The sequence below is a fragment of the Leptodactylus fuscus genome, chromosome 10 (genome assembly GCF_031893055.1).
Source record: "Leptodactylus fuscus isolate aLepFus1 chromosome 10, aLepFus1.hap2, whole genome shotgun sequence".
Classification (NCBI taxonomy): Eukaryota; Metazoa; Chordata; class Amphibia; order Anura; family Leptodactylidae; genus Leptodactylus; species Leptodactylus fuscus.
This window is the reverse complement of record NC_134274.1, coordinates 22,904,598-22,925,775: the sequence shown is the minus strand read 5'-3', so window position 1 is coordinate 22,925,775 and position 21,178 is coordinate 22,904,598. Positions and strand designations below refer to the sequence as shown.

Sequence of the window (21,178 nt, the reverse complement as noted above, 5' to 3'; positions counted from 1 at the left end):
CAATTTGATTTGCAGAAGTGTGTACCATATACCCCTTAACAATCACGTTAGATTATATTCTCACTAGCGCCCACTAGTGGTTCTTGTCTTTCCACTATTGCCACATGTTAAGAAATGTAGTTATTGCAGTGCACTAATGTAACCATTAGGTAGCGTTAAACTACTATTGGGGTGTTAAATTTCATTGCCACACCACCAGTTTTGCAAACAATTTACAAAAATTTCTTACCGTTTCACACTGTCTGGAAAAGAAGTCAAGGTCTTACAAATTTGCTAAATTTTTGCTCAAATCTGGGTTAGATTTTAATTTGACGCATGGAGGGAAATGGGATCTCATTTTGGTGCAAAGGAGATCAACATTGGTGTATCAAACACCAGTCTTCAAAAGTCTTCCCAGTGTCGGACTGGCCCAACGGATGGGCACAGGCTCTATCACAATATTGGCCCAAAGACACCCAAATTTGAAGAGCACTATGGTCTGTAAGAGTACGGCATGCCGTCCATTGGTATACACTGCATAGAAAGTAGAGTTATCTATGATAGTCATTAATGCACTTGGACTCTCCCTTACCCCAGACTAGGCAGTGAGTATTGGGGCAGTGGAATTAGGGAGTGCCTAGGCAATGGTAAAAAATAAAAAAATAAAAAAAAAATTGATGGAAAACAGAAAAAAATTGAGGTTTGGTCTTAGAATGCTGATCTGCAACATTTTTAACAAGTGTGTACTGACGCCACAAGACTCTACACAAACTGTCTCATTGTTGGTGACTAGTTATGTGAGAAGGGTAATAAACGTTGGAGCTAGACAGTTATTTAGGGAAGTGTTACAACAATTACGGCACTTCTAGTAGCCTGGGGTTTACGGTGTGTGTCACCCAAATGGTGGTATTAGCACAAATGCTACTTGTTTCCTCCCGAAAGTCTATGTGACGGCCTTGTGTGAATGTGCGTTAACAGCACAGTGGTAAGGAGTGTGAGGGTGTCAATGAGCAGGCTCCATAAGGGACACATATACTCTCTGGCATTATATATGATACACGGGTTTTTCCAATTTGGTCTGAGTGACCTCATACCGCAGAACTCGTATACACTCCTTATAGCAGACTGTATGGCTATGACCTATATACAGTATAAAGACCTATGTGATGTTATCTTGTCTGACCAGCTGTGCGGAAATGAGCCACAAAAACTGTTTTGAGACCTTTGACCTGCGCACAAAAAACCTACAGAAATGGAAAAAGCGGTTTGCTATGGTTGTAAGTACTAAAAAAAAAACCTGGTGAAATGTAGACACCAATGCCAGGCAGCTGCTGCCAAGGCAAGTAAGGGTTCCTTACAAGGTCAGTTTACTTTATCCACATACAAAAACATGGTTTTACATCACTATTCAGACCATACATGGGTATTTCCATACAGTACTAGACATTTGTGATCAGGAAAGAGTTGGATGTGGTTTATAGGTAAACGGTTGTATTAGTTGGGAACAGAAGGGTTTTCCTATGAACAGTCTAAGATAGGGGATAAGTGTCTAATCATGGTGGGTCCGAATACTGGCAACCCCAGTGATTACGAGAGTGGGGGGTCCTGGAGTCACTGGTGTGACTGTAGCAGTAGTGCTGGATATATGTGAGAGTCCTGCAAATGGCTATGATGGGAATGCCCAAAGGCGTCATCCACTTTCTAATATTGATGGCCGATCCGTAGGGGTGTTCACTCGACAAAGTATAGTGGCGGCTTTAGGTATTGCAATTCTTCAACTGTATACAAGAAAAATTTAAAGCTGTAGACTCGCCAATGTGTACGAGTCCCAAGGTGTGCACGATCACATAGATCCCAAGTCCAGGGGGGTCTGGCTTCCAGTCTGAACAATGTAATAAAGTTGATCCGCACCGTCCACGGCTCGTTTTTTCAATAAAAATTAACTTTTAATGGTTCGTTTTTTAAAAAAACATGTATCAGCAAACAAAAAAAGACATACTCCACGAACAGACAAAAACAGAAAATTAAATGCCCATGGCAATAAAAAACGCCTGACATTGCCTCTCTCTGATTGGAGAGTGCCAGAGAGCTCACAATCACACCCCCTTGCCCACTCCAATCTCAGCCCTCCAACCTGACAGTAGAGGCCATTGGAGTGACGTCCAGTAAAGGATACAAAGAACTGGAGGTGGTAAAACCACCATTTACCTATGTCTTAAGGATTCACGGTTTGACTGTCAGTATACAAGGAGCTATTGGTTAAGTAGTCCCAAAAAAGGAGAACAAGAAAATCCCTGATTTCTCCCTGTTATTCCTATGTGTTTATCCAGGAGGGAGAGTTAGGAATGGCAGGGTACAGGAAATGTTGGATCCAGCTGGGTGTTGGGGATGGTCTCTTGTTACCTAATTCTTGTTTAGGAAGGAAACTGTGAGCAGAACAGGGAGAATGGCAGCGTGGTAGGAAATGATAAAGCAGGAAGCACAAGGTGAGCGTGACCATAGCACATAGTTATGTGCTCCCTCCTATGACGCTTGGAATCGGTGACTATTTTTGCCTAGAACATCACAAAGCATGTTATTAATTTATAGATGGTTTCCCTGCCAGGTCCAAGGCTTTGTAGCCACTAATCAGTTAATGGGAGTGCAGATGTTATCCTGGCCGCTTAGCGCACCTGTAACAACACGTGTGAATGATGCCCATTGTTCTGCACAACAGATGGAAAGGAAAATAGATGGAAATTAGACATGATCTAGAGCTGCCTCCAATTACTTCGACATCTGAATATATTATTAAGGGATTTCGTATACTTTATTTCCCCCTCTTTTTTGCATAGTCATCAGTTTCCAGTAGAGATTCAAAGTCTATAGTCTCCTGGAGAAAAGTAAAAGAAAATAAAAACCACTTAGTACACTGTACTAGTACTGCTATAATGCACACGTATATGTCTGTGTATTACGTAGTCATTAGAATAGTATGCAGTTATTAGAGCAGAAGCTACGCATTGTAAAATTAGCCTCCATCTCCCAGAGGGGATATTTCCCAGAAGGTACTATGGGAATATAGCCAGCAGGGTACCACCATATGGGCAGCGCAGGCATCCTCATAACGTCACTTAGGATTAGCCTCCAAATGGTGACAGGTGAAAGGCAAATGCATGGATTTACATTTATTAAAATGGCAACATCACATATAGTAAATCTGTAGGTCTTTTCCAATCTGTAAATTTTTGGTGACTTTTTATCCATTGTCTGTCCTTAGCTCTTCTCAAAAATAATCCTGAAATCTTGCAATTTTTCAAAACAACCATAGAGCCTAATAATAAATTGACACTTCTTGTTCTATAAAAATCACTTATCATCACACTTGTTCTGTAAAAATCACTTCTCATCGTCACACTTGTTCTGTAGAGATCACTTCTCTACAGAAGCAGGAGTACAATAATTGGATATATATATATATATATATATATATATATATATATATATATATATATATATATACACAGTATATAGATACATTTTTGTGATTATTTACAATATGGGATGATCACAGCTCACTTCCACCCCCTTCCTGCACAAGTAACAGAACATGCCAACTACAGATTCCTACGGTCCATGTGGCTGCTGTAAGGCATATCCTTGCCGCCTGGGCAAGATTGCTGCCTTTATAATCATATAATAGTCATCACCAGTAATATACTGTAACACCGTCATTTGTGAAATAAATACACATTGTATGAGATGTTATTTGAACTGTTCCAAAAATTCTAGGAGCATCCTAAGAAAAGGGGTGGCCTCCCAAAATAGCAGACTCTTAGGCCTGGCGGAAAACTCCCGCATCCCCCTAGCAGTCTCGTATACATCACTTGGACATTTTATGTACTAGTCACATCTGAAAAGGGGATGTGGTCATCATATTATGCAACCACGTCACAGGAAAAGAGGGCACTCAAAGGTGGACCTGGAATCTGTAGAACCCCGAGAAGATTTGGATATTTCCAGTTGTGTTCCGATCCCTCTGTTTTTCTTCATGGCATGTGAATATCACCTGGTATAAAGAGGTATTAAGTGGGAAGGGATAGAATTGTAGATGGACTTCAGAGGTTCTCTTCTAGGATTTCGTCATATACTCCTTGTAAATAAACATCTTGGTATAGCGTTCCTTATAATTATACACCTTATAGAGTAGAATAGGAGCATTGTTGTAACAGGATGAGAGACAGTCTGCCTTCCTAGACTATATTTAAGACTACTATGCGCCCTCTTGTTTGTTTTGCCCCAGGATCAGCGCCTCGCTTATGTTATTTGACCTTGCCATGGAGGTGAGAACAGAAGAGAAGAATGGCTGGGTTGCCCTTGGAGCGTTCGGCAGGTGTTTGCTATCAAGGGTGCTGTGTTATTTCTTAGTTCACTGTCATTGGCAGCGAAGGTTTTCATTAGCACAAGGCAAGGCCTGGTGTCTAGTGTTTCCACAAATGCGAGCTAGTCACGCAAGGCTTCTTGAACTCCTGGCAACATTCAAAAAGAGAGTAACAAATGAAAAGGAGGTAAAGAAATCCCTATTCAAAGCAGCGGTGAGGTCAGAAGAACCGTGGAATCTGTAGACATGAAAGCGGAGAAGTCGGAGGGGGATTAGCCAGGGAATCGGATAGAAAAGTTAGGGGCAGTATGTTTATGGAGAAGGTTGACAGCCAAGAAGAGACGAGATGGAACTGGATTTTAGTAGAACGTTACAACCTGATATGTTCCAGCTTTCCAGGAAGTAGAAGATAGATTTCCCATATTCCCACAGATCTTGTTGGATTTGCAGTGCTTTAGTGACCAGGACAACCATTATGAAGAGATTGTGTAGAGTCAGAGGTCAGTAAATGCATCCAAGTAATAGAAGGTGCCGTAGGTTATGTTTAATGTTACATGTACAGTTCCCGTGTTCATAGCAGAGCTCAGAACAATGGTGGTGTGTTCACATTTGACTTCTGTGACCTGGGATGAATAACACGTTCCTACTTGTAAGTTTATGTATTGAGCTTTGTCCTTGGCCAAGATGTCAGGTGATGAGAGACCAAATGCAGCCGCAACGAGTATTTTACAAAAGGACAAAAGTTATTTCTACCATGCAGATACATAGTGCACTATAAGGTTTACGTAGGCTTCGCACGTTGCACTTAATAGGCTGGCCATAATAAGTTTAGCTCTATTACTTTTAATGAGAAGAATCATCTGTCCATATAGAACACTTACAGTGGAGAGGAGTCAAGATAATCTATTAGTATTTATTCTTAGGTTTAGTGTGCCTTTGAATTTAGTTTCTTGGAACCTGTGGCAAAAAGGCCATGTAGCAAGCTGATGGAAACATTTTGGTAACTACCACCTTGCTGTTGTAAACCATCTTATCAGGCTTCAGTTTAAACCTTTGTCCTTATAGGGGTCCAGCTCATAGACATTAGCTTATTGGCTTCCACCCTGTAAAGTCATGTCTAGTATTGAACATGCCTTGGTATCCTATGCTTGCAATTAAAGGGAGACTGTTTCCAGAACTCAGCATATCAACCCAGCCTTGCAGACAGATAGGTTACTGTCACCAGAACCCAGAATATCAACCCAGCCCTGCAGATAGATAAGTTAGGCTCACCAGAACCCGGAATATCAACCCAGCCCTGCAGATAGATAGGTTACTGTCACTAGAACCCAGAATATCAACCCAGCCCTGCAGATATATAAGTTAGGCTCACCAGAACCCAGTATATCATTCTAGCCCTGCAAATAGATAGGTTAGGCTCACCAGAACCCAGTATATCAACCCTGCAGGTAGATAGGTTAGCACGGAGGACTTTTCTCTCCACCATCAGAAACCCAGACAGACACCTGGCGTACCCCATTACAATCTATGAGATCCACGGGTAACCACTTTTTTTTAGAGGATGGGTTCTCCATTGTTTGGACCACATGCGGATCTGAACGACAGAGACCAATGCTAATATGAACCTAGTGTAAATTTAAACAGTGTTTTCCCCTTGTGTATTGGTCCCTACCATGCCAAAATATTGCCTTTTTATCTCTTTAGAACAGCAAGGATGTTACTGCTTACCTCTATGGAGCATTGGCAGAACCTTCATTGCTCCAAAAAGCTCATTTGTATATTGGCAAAAAGGTGGCAAACACTGTATGATTCAGCTGACTATAACCTATCTATCTGCAGGGCTGGGTTGATATTGTGGATTCTGGTGACAGTCTACCCTTTAAGTATGGTATACTTTCCCATGAAGATGTGGAACTGCAAATCCCAGCATCTTCTTTTAGCCCATCGGGTACTTGCACAACAGCTGGAAATTCACCAGTTATGTAATATATTATTGCTTCTTTTCATATGGACATTTTTAGACCCTTCATAAATCTTTCCTCTTCAGATAATTTTCTGTTCAGTTATTTCCATTTACTTTGGCTCACGTTGCAACTGTATAGTCTGGTAAATGGGATATTTCTGGAAATCCAATTTTTCCTATTTGGCTAAGAGATTTATGGAAGTGGCTCGCTCTTGATACGCAGTTCACATTCCTGTATTTTTATTGCAACCTTTAGAAGATTGATAACATATTTGAGACCCGATTTCCCACCGCTATTGCTAAATATTTCTAGATGTCTATTGGTACATGGACGAAATCCTATACAGGGGGTTTCCAAAATTATGATATCGATGACGTTCTCCTAATACAGATTGGTTGGGGGTCTGAGAACCAAGACTTTTTGAAAGAGGTGCGGCATTCAGACAAGATTATCCTTGGGTCCAAAGCTTTATGCTTCGAGGCCTGTAATATACACTTGACAGATGCCAGAAGCGGCTCGGTACAGCTGATCGGTCGTTGGGGGATTGGGTGACGGGACTGGCATTTTGACCTAAAAAATTAAACCTGGGCAACAATGTATTAGGCATTATGTAATGCCCAATTTCCCCTGTGGTGGTGCTGCAAGGAAATGCAACACTGCCAGGTTTCCCCACAAATTACAGTTGACCACGAGGGTAAAACATTGTGATTTAGTCTATGGTCAATGGACACTTTTAACAACTAGAGAATGTTCAAACCATGTTTACGTATTCCATACTCAAGTATCATTTTACACCATCCCTTTATCTTGCTTCAGTTTCGACATCTCCAACACTTGCTAATTTTGGAACTTTCACATTTCCTTTGGTAACGTAGCAGAGGAAATATGTCTTCCAGATAATGGTCTCTCTTTTACTGTTTGTTTTTTGATAAATTGCAGTCGCGTTCCCACCAAAACACAAATTTAGAACGAATTGAGACACGTCCGTCCATTCTAAAACCCAACTATGTTAACTCAGTTTGCTACTTTAACTGTAATAAGAGCAACATCATTTCAGGGCTTTGATCTGTGTCCTGGAAAGTGGAAAAATAACACTGAGCCAAAGGAATGTAGGGAGAGATGGTGTCCAGCCATGTGAAACGGAGCTTAGTGGTTATCTGTTGGAGACTCCTCTGAGACACTGAATACTTGTCTAGGAGAACAGAAGTAGGAAAAAAAATATAAAATATTCCTTGTTTTTGTCTCGTTTCAGGTTTCTTATGTAGACCTACATCTACCAATTCTAAACACAATGGCTGCAGTGCAGACTCTTCCCCTGTCCATTGACCAGAACCCCGAGGGCAACATTCCCCAAGACCAGCCAAGCTCAAGGTCACCAGACTCTGAAAACACTATGGGAAGTGTGAGCAGTCTAATCTCTGGAAGACCTTATCATGATAAGCAATGCAAGGCCTCCGAATTTAGCAACAAGTGCCGAAAACCCGCCGGCATGCCAAACTTTTTTAAGCAGCAGGACGGACTCCTAAAAAGTAATTATAACTCCCAGGACCCACTTTTCAATGGACTTCCTACTAAGAAACCTTGTGCTGCTACTTCTGGGAGTAATGGGAATTATACCTATGTCAATGAGGACTTTAAGGAGGAGTGGCATGAAGCCAGGGCTCCTAATAGCCCCTGCAGTGATGTGGATGATATTCGGGAAGACCGGGCTCTCAATGGGAATATAAGAGGACCTCCACCAAAACTTATTCCAGTTTCTGGCAAACTAGAGAAGGTAATCATTTTTCAATGCCCATTAAAGGGCTTTTCTCATAAACATAACCATGTTTACATTTGTCAATGATTTTTACAAAAATAATAGGAATTTTGCAGAAATTTTCTCTAACCATCTTAATGGTGACAATCTTTGTCTTCATTGGTTGCCGATCGACAGGGTCATGAATATAGGAACTTTCTATGGTCTGGCACTTGTCAGAAATCCAGCCAGTGATGCATTGTCCCAGTCTGCTCCTGGGTTTCTACAAGAGGAGATAACCTAAGCACTGGACCCAAAGAACGGAAACCCAAGTGCAGGTGTGAACCTAGATTAAGGAAGTCATGGTTGGGTTTCTGATAAGTGCCAGTCCATAGGAACTTCCTGAATTCAGTCATATCCATTGCCACCGATCGAGACAAAAGATATCACCACTAAGATGGTTAGAGAAAATCTGTAAAATTTCTGGCAATGGTTTGGTTTAGATAACCCATATATAGGGGTTCCTTGCCTTCTTTTTTTAGCCTCTATTCTGGACCAATCTAAAACATAGGGACTAATGAAACTGGTACAACTCCAAACCGACAGGCCGTGGGTCCACAGAGCAGCATACTACTTTTACGAGAGTTTCTTGTTGTCCATCATAGACATACAGTTTATTTTAGTTCCTACCAGATTGGTCTCTGCCAAGTTATATATGCAGAAGTTACCTCCTTTAGGAAGTTGCTGTGGTCTTAAAGGGTGTAGTCCTTGTGTTTTATGCTTTTCACAGAGAGTCTTTCCAAAGACAGGGCTTGTCTAAAAACTGTACTGTGGAGGTGGATCCCACGGTAAACAGAATAATTAATCTACCGGATATGCTATTTATATTTCAGAATTACTAACCTGTCTCAGAGTATATATAAGACCTGGCAAGGTGACTTACCGCAAATAAACTCTGTTATGTTCCTATCTAATCTAATGTTTTATAAAAATACCTGACATACAATATAGCTTCTGTCGCTCATAGCATAGAATGATACTTAAATGGCTGTCCAAGCCCAAGATATTTTTGCTTCCCCACCAGTCTATGAACATGTTCACCAGTGGCGTGCCCACTTGACATGTGATCATTGCAACCAATCGCTGGCTATAGCAATGTGTGGACACCAGTGACTTCACTGGTCTCATGTTATGTTCACATGTCACCTATGGGGCAGGAAGAACAGAGGCTATAGGAAGCATCGACCTAGCATAACGTTAAGTTCCCGTTAACATCTGGTTTTCTGCCCTTCGGGTCTGCATGAGGGCCCTAATGATGGAAACCCTGTTTGCTTAAAAAGCAGTTACACACGGAAACCCACGGACCCCATAGTGGGGTCCGCCAGGTTGCCACAGAGTTTCTTCCAAAAACATTTGAGAGAAAAGAGGGATGCGGGACGGAGTCTCGTACGGAGACTCGAACCGGGTGTAAACATAACGTTATTTAATTTTTTTTTTATCAAGGCAATTCGTGATATAGGTTAGGAGCGCTTTAAGACATTCTAGATAAGGAAAAAGTGCTAGAGGTCTAATCTCCTTAAGTGATATTATCTTCCTAGTGGTGTAATGTTTATTTCTGGAAGACCGTGTCAAAGACATAATGGTGTATTTGTAGACCTTCCCCGATAATTTAGTATTATCCTGTATGAGATTACAATCTCTACTTAAAGATTCTCTCAATCTGGTCAAAAACTCTAATCCAACAAAACTGATAATCCTATTTTGGTGTAAATAAAGTATAATCCTCTTCTGCAGGTACTATCAGCCAAAAAAGGGCCCATACAAATGAAATGATCGGACAATGGTTATTTGTCATGACTCTCCCATGATCAGATATGCTCGACTTAGCATGCTTGTTTATTTCAATGAGAGAGGGGAAGAAGTATCTGCCAAATATGCCAAATACATCTGGCAGGATTGGGTGTGTGATGGGTCACCGGGGGCTTGTTGCTGGAACCCAACCAATTCTTTGAATAGCTGGACTGCTTTGGCAATCTGCAGAAATCACCCCCCTAATATCATCTAGGATGGACCTATATCTATCCAAAAATATACTTATACATTCCGAAAATGTTTAAGATAATTCTCCCCATAAATACAGAACTCCCGAAGATCTAGACCGTGTACTATTGGTTCCATACAAACAGAATAAGTGAGATCTTCCAAATCCGGTATATATTACAGTATTTTCATTCTCAATAACTCAGGTCGTAAAAATTTCTTTACAAAGGACAGATTTAGGAATTGTTACTTTAGACCTCAACTTCTTAACTTCCTTCTCACACTGTGGCCTCCTAGACGAGTGCCCACTTCTCCTGATGGCCTATCATAACCACTGTCAATTTCTAAAGATATGGTCATTGCCTATAAATAATCACTAGTTACAGCTGCTCTTATATATTGACTCACCCAAGTCTAGACTAGATAGATATTTCTATATTACTCAGGCATCATTTTGTTCAGAGTCCATTTTGTAACAATTACAGTTTACCATGACATTGACCCGTGTGTTCCAGATCAATAGAATCAATCGACAAGTAGTCAGATGTATTTTTGCTACCACTGCAGTGTTCAGTTGATGAGGGTTATAATGTGCTATTATTATAGTGTTCCCATTGCCAATATAGGTGATTAGCGAATGTACCGTAAATGGCCGAACCCAACTCTCATATGTGTTTTACAGATTGGACATGCTGAATTTTGGCCAATGCCCAATTCTTTGTTTTCAAGGGAGATAAGCCACTGCCAGTGGTATCTGGCAACAATGTCCTCCTCTCTGCCCAGTAAGAACACATGATTGTTTTAGGGGAATCATGTCTGCTGGCTAGTGATGGACATCTACCTTGCACGTTTTCATTTTGGCCTCCATGGTCTGTGTAAATTGGACAGAGTTTGCCATTATAATGTCTCATTGATGTATCAAATATATTGCATTGTGCTTTTTCTTACAGAACATCGAGAAGACTTTGATAAAACCAACAGCTTTCAAACCAGTGGTGCCGAAAAAGCGGAACTCTTCTTTGCAGTATCTTGTCCAAAGGAATGGAGGCCCTAGCCTATCTGACAGCCAAGGCAGCTTAAATCTTCTCTTCAATGGAAACTCAGTGGGGACAAATGACAAACACAATTCGCTTAGCTGCAGGAACAGTTCCATCTCTGGAACAATGTCAGACTCTGGCCGAAACTCTCTGTCTAGTCTTCCCACCTACAGCACGGGTTGCAGTCACCAGATAGAACCAGTCAGTATGTCCATGGGTCACATTAACCTAGATAATCACAGTAACATAAATGGTTTTTCAGAACGTGTGTCACGAACACGGACACGTCCTTCAAACTCTGACAGTGGACGCTCGTCTTCCAGTAAAAGCACCGGGTCTTTAAGTGGAAGAGGAAACCAGTCGTCTGATAGTGGCTCATGTGATCGGTCACCCATCATCAATGAAGAGATCCTTATCAGAGAGCTGGAGGAGAAGTTAAAAGACCGGGAGTTGGAACTACAGCATCTGAAAGAGAATCTGGATGAAAACGAGGCAGCCATTTGCCAGGTTGGACATCAGAACATTGTAGCCATTGAAATCTTGAGCTGTATATATAGTGCCAAGTATTGAATCTGATCTTGTTCTTGGCACTAGATATACAGAAACTGAAAATCCAGGAAAAGTTGAATTCCATACAAAATTTATCTTCTTTTAAGTGGGAAATAAATGGTGCACCAATGGCGTTTATAATGGTGGACCTCCAATTCTAAAACTATAGAACATCATAGTACTCCATTGCTGATTCTCCATAAGCAAATCCTCAAAAAATTGGAGGGTTCGGGTGACCTTAGTCTCATTTCTAAGGCTATATTAAAGGGATTGTCCAACCAATACAATTTATCCACTATCTGTGAGATAAAGGATAAGTTTAAGATCAGAGGGTCTGACTGATGGTATCCCCACCAATCATAAGAATGGGGGTTTTGCTTACTAGTCCAACTTAGGTGGTCCCATTGAAAGGAATGGAGTGGGGGTGCACCTTTCTGATCACTGTTCAATTCAGTCTGGGGAGCAAAACTTCCATGTTTTTGTGGTTAGTGGGGTTCCAGTGGTCAAGCCTGTGGATCTGCAACTTATCCCCTATCTCGTCGAACCCCATTTAAGTTTGCGCACTGTGTTGCAACTTGCTGAAGCCTATATAGTTGCGAGTCAAATTTATTTAGGGGCAAATCCTCTTTCCAGGGCCAAAAACTTCATAGACTTCTTCTTGACATGAACTTCACAACATCGTAGACTTATTTTTATGTCTGCATACTAATTTTTCACAAAAAAAAATTAAGAGATGTTTTATATTAAACCATGGTGCCAAAAATGACACTTGTTAATATACATATTATGCCTGTTTTTCAAGCACTATGGTATTTATAGGATAATTGTGAGGTAATGGTTCAGACAGTCATTTAATTTTTTTTTACACCTTTTTTTCCTTAACAGGTTTATGAAGAAAAACAAAAACGATGTGAGCAGGAAATGGAGGAACTCCGTCAAAACTGTGCCCTCAAAATGAAGCAGGCTTCCCAGAAGGCTCAGCGAATGCAGCAGGTTCTGCAACTCCAGATATTCCAGCTACAACAAGAAAAGAAAAAACTTCAGGAAGATTTCTCTCAGCTTCTCCAAGAAAGGGAACTGCTGGAGAAACGGTGCGCCTCATTCGAGAGAGAACAAACAGAGCTTGGGCCACGATTAGAAGAAACAAAATGGGAGGTATGATAAGACATCAGTACAGAACATATGGTGCTTGTGTGGATTGTGTTGTTTTTAGAAAAAATACTCCATGTGCTTTTTGGTATGCTTTATGGTTGGTCTATGGGCATACAAAGCTTCTGTAAGGGATTTGGCTTAAAGCCTACGGGACCTTGAATTTAATTTTTTTTAATGAAATCATCGTCCTAAAAGAATTTTTTTGAACTAGGTTTGCAGAAACGCAGCTTCTTTTGTTGCAGATTTTATTGCAGTTTTTTGAGCCAAAGTCAGGAGTGGATTGAGCAGAAGGGAGAAGTATAAGAATTTCCTATATATTTCTCATTCCTTTTATAGCCATTCTTGGCTTTGTCTCAAAAAACCGCAACAAAATCTACAACAAAAGAAGCTGTGCGTCTGCACTGTGGGGCCTTAGCCTAAAGAAGGTTTTTATAAAAATAAAGTAGACTGTTTTGATTCCTGTATTCTAATACATAGCAAGCTGCAGAATGCCATCCACTAGCATATCATTCAGATTAGCATTCAGAGGGCTCCATCCAATTTCACTTCTTTCCTGAAGATCTTCTAAGATGGTTTATGAACAAATCAAAGTTCAACTCCGATCAGCTCAGGAGAGGAGGAAGTGGCCTGGGAGATTTTTAGATAGGTGGCATTCTGAAGTCTGCTATGTATAGAATAATGCAGGCATGAGATACCAAATGATTCAAAACTGAGAATCTTTGAGCAAATATTGACTTTTTTTTGCCCCAAATTCTCGTAATTTAAAAAGTTCTCTAAAAGGTGTCCAGAGCTGTTGTGTTTTTGCATTTTTTGAACTTTCATGGTGGCAAATTATGTCAAATTTGGTTCCTTGTGGAAGTGTATGTCATATGTCTAAACTACAAGCAAGCTACTAAAGGAATAGTCCACAAGCATAAATATCTGATCAGTGGAGGATCTGAGTGGTGGGGTATCCATGATCAGCAGAATGGTGGTTCTCTGTCCCCATTGCTGGACTGAGGCTGGGTAAAAGTGAGAGGGGAGGACTTGTCTTCATGGGTGTCTAAGAAAAGCTGACACTTCTTATCATACATGGTGGAAACAGGGAACACAGGACCTTCATTCTGCTGATCAGTGATGGTCCAGTTGGGTTGAACCATACAAATAATTTATGTATGGTATGTTGAAGTACTTCTTTAAGTTCCTTGAAGAAGTATTTAGAATTATGTTAAAATGTTATCAAATGAAGGAGAAATGTGCTACCAAAAATGATGTCTACTGACTAGAATAGAATGCTCCACAGCTTACACGTCATGTTTTCTGTTCTAGGTTTGTCAGAAATCTGGTGAAATTTCTCTACTGAAACAGCAACTGAAAGACGCCCAGGCTGAGCTCTCTCAGAAATCCAACGAAATATTGCTTCTTCGTTCCCAACTTAGAGACACTCGATCTGACCTTCAGATTAGTGAGGAGCAAGTTCAAGAACTTCAGGACACCGCTCATACCAAGACGTTGGAGTTGGAGGTGTGTGAGAATGAACTGCAGCGGAAAAAGAACGAGGCCGAGCTTCTCCGGGAGAAGGCTAGTAAGCTGGACCAGGAGGTGGCTAGCCTCCGCGAAGCAGCTGTAGCCAGCCTTCGGCATGGACTGTGCCATTGCTATGAGAAGGAAGATCCATTCTTGGTTTACGAAAGCGACGAGGCCAAAGCACAGCGTCAGAATTCAGACAACCTGCAGAGCTTAAAGCAATACATGGAGAGGTTAAGAGAGTCTTTAGTGAGTGAGCGCAGAAGAAACCAGGAACATTTAGAGAATTTTGAGGAAGAACGTCGCATATGGCAGGAAGAAAAAGAGAAGGTGATCCGATATCAAAAGCAGTTACAACACAACTATATCCAAATGTACCAGCAGAACCGGGAGCTCGAGAGAGAGATTAAACAGCTCTCTCTAGAACTGGAGGCAAGGGAACTCGATGAATTTGACTTACACGGTGCTGAGATTCAGTTTGAGGAGATCACAGCCACGGAAATCTAAAAGCCAATAAAGTACCACTTATGCCTTTTTTTTTTTGGACATTCCAGCGGTTGGTGTTGCCAAAAAAGCAACTTGCCCCCAAATGCTGTCGCATTTCTTGTATAAAACGTATCTTGCTTTTTATATTGAACTCAAACATCTGAATGACAGGACATTACGCGTGAATAGATGTCTAAAATGTCTAATATGAGTTATATTTCCATGTGATGTATTATAATGGAGCCATATCCACCCTCATGGGCAATGCTAACCTTGCCTAATGGACCAAAGCAATGTCATTGGGCAGGAACGATAATGGAAATCATACATTGTGTCTTCTTTATACGTTCCGTTCTCAGGACAGCCATTTTGTCGTGGTCACCTCATTGTCACAAAGATGTGGTATCGAGCAAAGATGCTTCCATTGGATACCTATAGTTTTATTTAATGACCATACAACCCTATTTTCTTGCTCTCTCTCTAACACTTGTCGTTGTTAATAATACCGTAGCCATATTTGTGAATGTTTTCTCGGACATGTAACTGCTGCCATTCGCTTAGGCTTGTATGCGCCATTAATGCTGTGGCAAGCTTATGTTACCTGCTGTATATAGTGTAAGATAAGAGATTTTGTTTCCCAAAGCAAAATGACTGGTTTTGTAAACTATGACTAGCACCTTCTTCTCTATCTCTTCCTCTTTGACATACGTAGTTGCTTTCGATCTCAGGTAGGCAAATTGCTAGAGCACAATCATAACACAGACTTCAAGTAATACCATTTGCAATAGACTGTTCCTTCTCCGCGTTCTCAGAGGGTCTACAGCTCGCTATAGCGCAACCAAGCCATAGGTGGTGGACCCTCTGTCTGCTGAGAGACTTCGAGGATCGTATACTACTTTTTGCGACTCCTTCCTTAGTTTACCTTTTGTTATTACAATGGCATTTAACTATAAATTCATCATAATGACTAAATTTATATACCTTTAACCCATTCACTGCTAGGCCTATTTTCATAGCATTAAACCTGAATTTATTAAGTCTCCAAAAAGTAAATAAATCATGATATGTTCCCATACCCATAGACTTTGGGAAAGCAAGTTCTTTATGGTCTTGGGTGCCTTCACCTATCTTATGTTGGTGGTTAAAATGCCGGCACAAGTAGATCTCAAGCTGTACAACACCTCCAAAAAAGTTGGAGTAGAGCTCATACTTGCTACTTATAGCTATAAGTGCATGGACATATCAATGTAATGTTACTAGAACTAAAATCTATGTGATCCAGATTGTCTTCAGACCCCAGAGTATAATAAGTGGAGGCCCAAAGAAGTGCAAAAACTTAACATTGATATCCACCTTCCCTCACCTCTTCTGGGCTCCTTCATGGTCCTCTTTGTATGTCTTCCAGCCTCCTGGGGGATATCATGGGCATTGTTTGTGATTAGGCCTCAGTCACCAATGTTGTGATACTTGCGTCAAAATATCTTGACATTGCCCTGCCCCACATGACTGTTAAGTCCCATTCCCCAGAGCCCATGTGGTCACATAGGAGGTTGTAAGAGGCCAGAAGACGATGAAAAAGGATAGACTGTTCCTTCTCCTTGTGGCATCTAGTAAGTTAACACTAGATGCCGCGAGGGAGCCCAGAAGGTTGCAGAGACCCCAGACTATAATATTAGTACTTCTAATTCAAAAAGAAACAGGCGGACGACTCTTACGAGGTTTACACATAGCTCACCTGATTGGGGAAGGGGCACTAACAACAAGAAAAAATTCCTGTTTTGCCCCGTTTCCCCATTCTGAGGACACTAGAGGCCATACTTGGATAAAGATGAGTAGCGGGGTGTGATTGATAACGTGAATAAACCGTTCTTTACTCCCCCAATGGGGTTATTGGAGGTTGTATTGGGCAAGACAATACAGTAAGAAGCTGTGATCTTACTTCCTGATGTCACTTGCAGCTTCCCCCTTTCAACCAAATTCTTAGGCCCCAGGTTTAGACAGGAATACAACCTGCTTCATATTTTGATAATTTACACGTTCCAGTCATTGATCCTTAAAAACCAGGGATATGTATATGGAGTCATAGAAAAGAATGGGTCAGTATACCATCCATAATTACAGATAATACACTGAATACAACACCGGTCATGGGTAAAGGAGACTTACATAGACTTACGACCAGGATGTTATTTTTTTTAATGCAAACACATGTAGCTTCCCAAACATGGCACCTAGAACATTGGACCAGATTACGGGCTGCCTTTTCCAAATCTCGCTCAATACATTCAGATGTGTATGTTAAATCAAGTTGCTTAGAAATTATCGGACTTGTTTGGTGACCACCATATGAGTAGACAAGGTCACAGAAGAATATGTCTTCTCTATAATATACTGACTGCAGGAAATAAAGAAATACTTTGGTATCCTCAGGTGAAAGAAGAGACAACCTGACTATTTAAGTTATGTGTCTACTAAAATGTAGCCTTGGGTGAGACATTGTATATGGAGATCAGCTTTAAAGAGAACACTGCATGATATCTGATAGCTAGATACCCCAGAACCTGCAGACTCAGCTTGGTTGAGCATATTTACTGCTATATAAAGGGGGTCTAACCAGCTGCCGGGCACTTCAGGTAACATTATCCAGGGAATTCGAGTATTGCACAGGTTGAAATCTGCCCGATCCTTATTTTTTTAGGTTGGGGGACATTTAAGCTGTAAACACGCGATGTATTATCAATAAGGTCTAAGGTTGTCAATCAGCTTTGGTGCTCATTATTGTATCAAAGACTGGGGCTAGGAGGAGATCCTGTTGGAAGTAGACACCCGAGTGGGAACCAAGATGTAGATACCTAGTTAAGTCCATGAGGTCCAATTTATAATCCTGCCTTAGATTGCCTTTATTTTATTGGGTGTCTTTGGACGTATTGGAATACATTGACAACACACGTTACTTGATCCTATACACGTGCACGTATTGTTACCTGGTGCAATTTTTAGTTTGCATTAAAGGAGAAAAGTTTAAATGCCACTATAATGACGTAATAAGGTAGACGATAGGGAGTGAGCTCAAGCTCAAAAAGATAAGTGTATTAAAGCCAATACAAAGACTTATTCCCATACTTTATGGGTTATTTGTTTGTGAGCATAATAAAACCTGGAGATATCCAGAAATGTATGAAAATGTCTTCTGTCGTCTATCAATTTATATAGGTTTGGAAAGCTTGTGTTGTAGGTTGAAGGTATTCAGTTGTCACCCACTCATAGAGGGATGTCCGGATATTCTCATTGATGTCCGGATATCCTACACCCATACCCATGTCCACTTGACCAGGCATGCATGTGTTCCCATTGGAAAAGGGAAATCCTGTCCGACAATTTATATCCTTTGAGAACATAGATTAGGCATGTTGATATTCAGTATGTCCAATCTTTCTTTTCCCAAAAAACATATAGCAAATACTCCTGATCAGGGGACAATAACTTTTTGACTCCTAAAGTAAGAATAAAATACTGAATCAAAATCCAGAAACCTAGCACTGGTAATATTGATAGGGCTAAGGCCCCACGTTGTGAAAAGCAGTTTTTTCTGTTGCAGATTTCGCAGTAGTTTTTTTGATTGAAAGTCAGGAGTGGATTGAGCAGAAGGTAGACGTATAAGAACTTCCTATATCTTTCCCATTCCTTTTGTAGCTATTCTTTGCTTTGACTCAAAAATGCGCATCAAAATCTGCAACAAAAAAGGAACTTTTCTGCAACATGGGGCCTTAAACTAAGGACTCGTGGGATAGGTCATCGGTATGTCATCTGTCTTGGACAGACATCTGGACCCTGTACAGATAAGTTGTTCTAGCAAATTCAGCGTGCCGGAAGTTGCCACTCCTATTACTCCTACACAATGCTGCGTGCGCCACCTGTCCACTAGCAGCACCCAGAGGCAGCTGATCTGTGTGGGGGTTCAGGATTCGGACCCTGACAGATCACATACTGATCACCTATCCGTAGAAAAATGCGGTCAGTAAACTCCTTTAAGGCTGGGTCTTCATGTGGTAAATCCCATTAACATTTCAGAAAAATACTGGACACACTGAGTTCCAATACCGTTGCGGTTTTGGAAATCGCAGCATGCCAATTGCGCCTACGGAAATGCCGGCGGTTTCTTGATATATATAATGGAAGCAGAAAGTCTGCAGAGGGAAAACATGATGTAACGACTCAACATTCTGCGGCAGAGAGTTCCAGAGTCTCAGCGCTCTTACTGAATCCTCAGATACGATGGTGGCGAAATCTTCATTCCTCTAGCCCAGTGGTTCTTAACCAGGGTTTGATCGAACCCTAGGCCATATGCGCGGTTCATTTTGTGTACCAGTAAAAAAACATATACCTATGTCTTGAATTTGGAAAAAAAAAAAGAAGGGTTCGGTGAATGTGCACATGAAACTGGTGGGTTTGGTACCACAAACAAGGTTAAGAACCACTGGTCAAGCCATAGAGGTTGCCCCCTTGCCTAGGTATAAACAAATAAAGGTCTATCCTAACATCTGTTATAGGTCCAATTGGATTAAATATACTCTGAAGACATATGTTTTGGTGTTGGCCCCAGCAGAAGACAGTCGGTATATTGTTACCCTTCAGCCATTTTCTTGTGGTGACTTGTAATGCCGATCGCTGTTTTGCTTTGGATGTATTCGGCCTTCAATACATAACACGTCTGTGATTCATTACTAGTGTCTGCCTTACATCAGTAGCGTGATTATCCCCCCGGGGATTCTACGGTTACTGGAGTAAGCTCTTTCGGGTTATGGAATCATTGATCTGAAGTTGTACGCGCACGCCAGTAAAAAATGAACACGATGAGGTAATGGTTGTGAGGTCACGTGAAAATGATCTCTTAGAAGGATGTCAGCATTTTGGGATTGGCGGTGCAGAGTCTTCTTATTACAGATGCGTTTAGACGTGACCTGCAACATTTCTCACTGCAGGAATTGGAGCTTTAATCATGTCTTTTGGATTTGGGGGCAGTTTTTGTTCTTATTTTGCAGTAGTTACAGATGCAGAGCCTTACAAACTAAGCTTACAGAAAGTTCCTTTTACAGATCCCTCAAGATCTCTTACCTGGTTCTCTTCCACCTGCAGAGTTTGGACATTGCGTTCCGTAACCTTTATCCATAACCTTTTTGAAAAATGAGAAGTCTTCTGATATTTCTTGATCACTCATGCTTGTGCTGATTTTGACTCTTTAGGGAAGCGCTGCTATTCCTGACTTCAGGACCACAATTTCAGTGCACTAGTTTTGTATACGTACACCCGAACGCAGTAGGAATGATGTGTGGTTTTGCAGGGTAACTTCACAATGAATGTAATTTCTTAGGGCCATCTAAGTTCGGGCCATTCTGTTCCCCTCTTCGCATGAAATATGCAGAGAGAAAAGTCCTGCAAGCAGCACTGTCCTCTCCACATTTTTCGTGCAGAAGCCACACGGACCCCATTATAGTCTATGGGGTCTGCCGGTTTCCTAAGGTAACTTTTTTATGCGGATAGGTTTCCATTCAGGGGTCCCCAAGCAGACTTCCCGAACGCAGATGTAAACCAGGCCTAAAGGGAGTCTGTCCCCATAACCCAGAATATCAACCCAGACCTGCAGATAGGTTAGGTTGATGTGAATCAATCAGTGCTTCCCCTTTGTGAATGAGTGTCTCAGACATTGCCCTTTTTTTGTCAATATGCAAATGAGCTCTTTGGAGCAATGAGGGTGTTGATGTAGTGATTCACAAGGGGAAAACCCTGTACGACACAGGTCGACCGCAGAAATGGTCGATCCTTAAGGGACATAGCAAGCAAACTGAATTACCCAAAATTGACAGTGGCCTATGTGATTACGAAGTGGAAGGTGAACGGTGACTGTCGGAATGTGCCCCGAGTCGGCAGACCCCCGAAACTGGGAGATAGAGACCAAGTAGTGCTGGCCAGTGAAACCCCACCCAACCGATGGCTGACATAAACCAGGAGAGTCACCAGGCATCCCAGAGTATTGTGTCGCTCAATACCATCCGTAAGGAAGCATCTGCTGGGGGCTACCAACTATTGGATAGGAATAAATGTTTTTCTATCCTACCACAGGTGTCCAAATACTTATTGGTAGACAGTGTAGTATCTAGCCATTCCAAGTCTGGTAGCCTTAACCCAGTATCCAGTATTTCAGTTTCAGTACAGCATCCACTCATGGTTATGGCGTTCATCGCTCTCAGAAGTGTCTCTATAATGGCAGGCTGACTGTTCATCATATACTTCAGGTTACAATGTGGGCATGGTTCACCTGTTGCACAACATAGTCTCCTTCTTTGACACTTCTCATAGTCATGCAGTTGGA

The 21,178-nt window shown here is 41.4% G+C and overlaps 1 protein-coding gene across 2 annotated transcripts in view; it reads left to right on the top strand.

The window, feature by feature from the left end:
• LZTS2 (leucine zipper tumor suppressor 2) overlaps positions 1 to 17,964 on the top strand; it is a 69,387-nt gene extending 51,423 nt beyond the window's left edge. For both annotated transcript variants that reach the window (XM_075257510.1, XM_075257512.1), the window contains 4 exons: positions 7,556 to 8,077; positions 11,029 to 11,622; positions 12,550 to 12,819; positions 14,125 to 17,964. In XM_075257510.1, coding sequence (XP_075113611.1) covers positions 7,595 to 8,077; positions 11,029 to 11,622; positions 12,550 to 12,819; positions 14,125 to 14,829 — 2,052 coding nt within the window. In that variant the 5' untranslated portion in view covers positions 7,556 to 7,594 and the 3' untranslated portion in view covers positions 14,830 to 17,964. The remainder of the gene's footprint in view (positions 1 to 7,555; positions 8,078 to 11,028; positions 11,623 to 12,549; positions 12,820 to 14,124) is intronic.
• Positions 17,965 to 21,178: the final 3,214 nt, after the last annotated feature.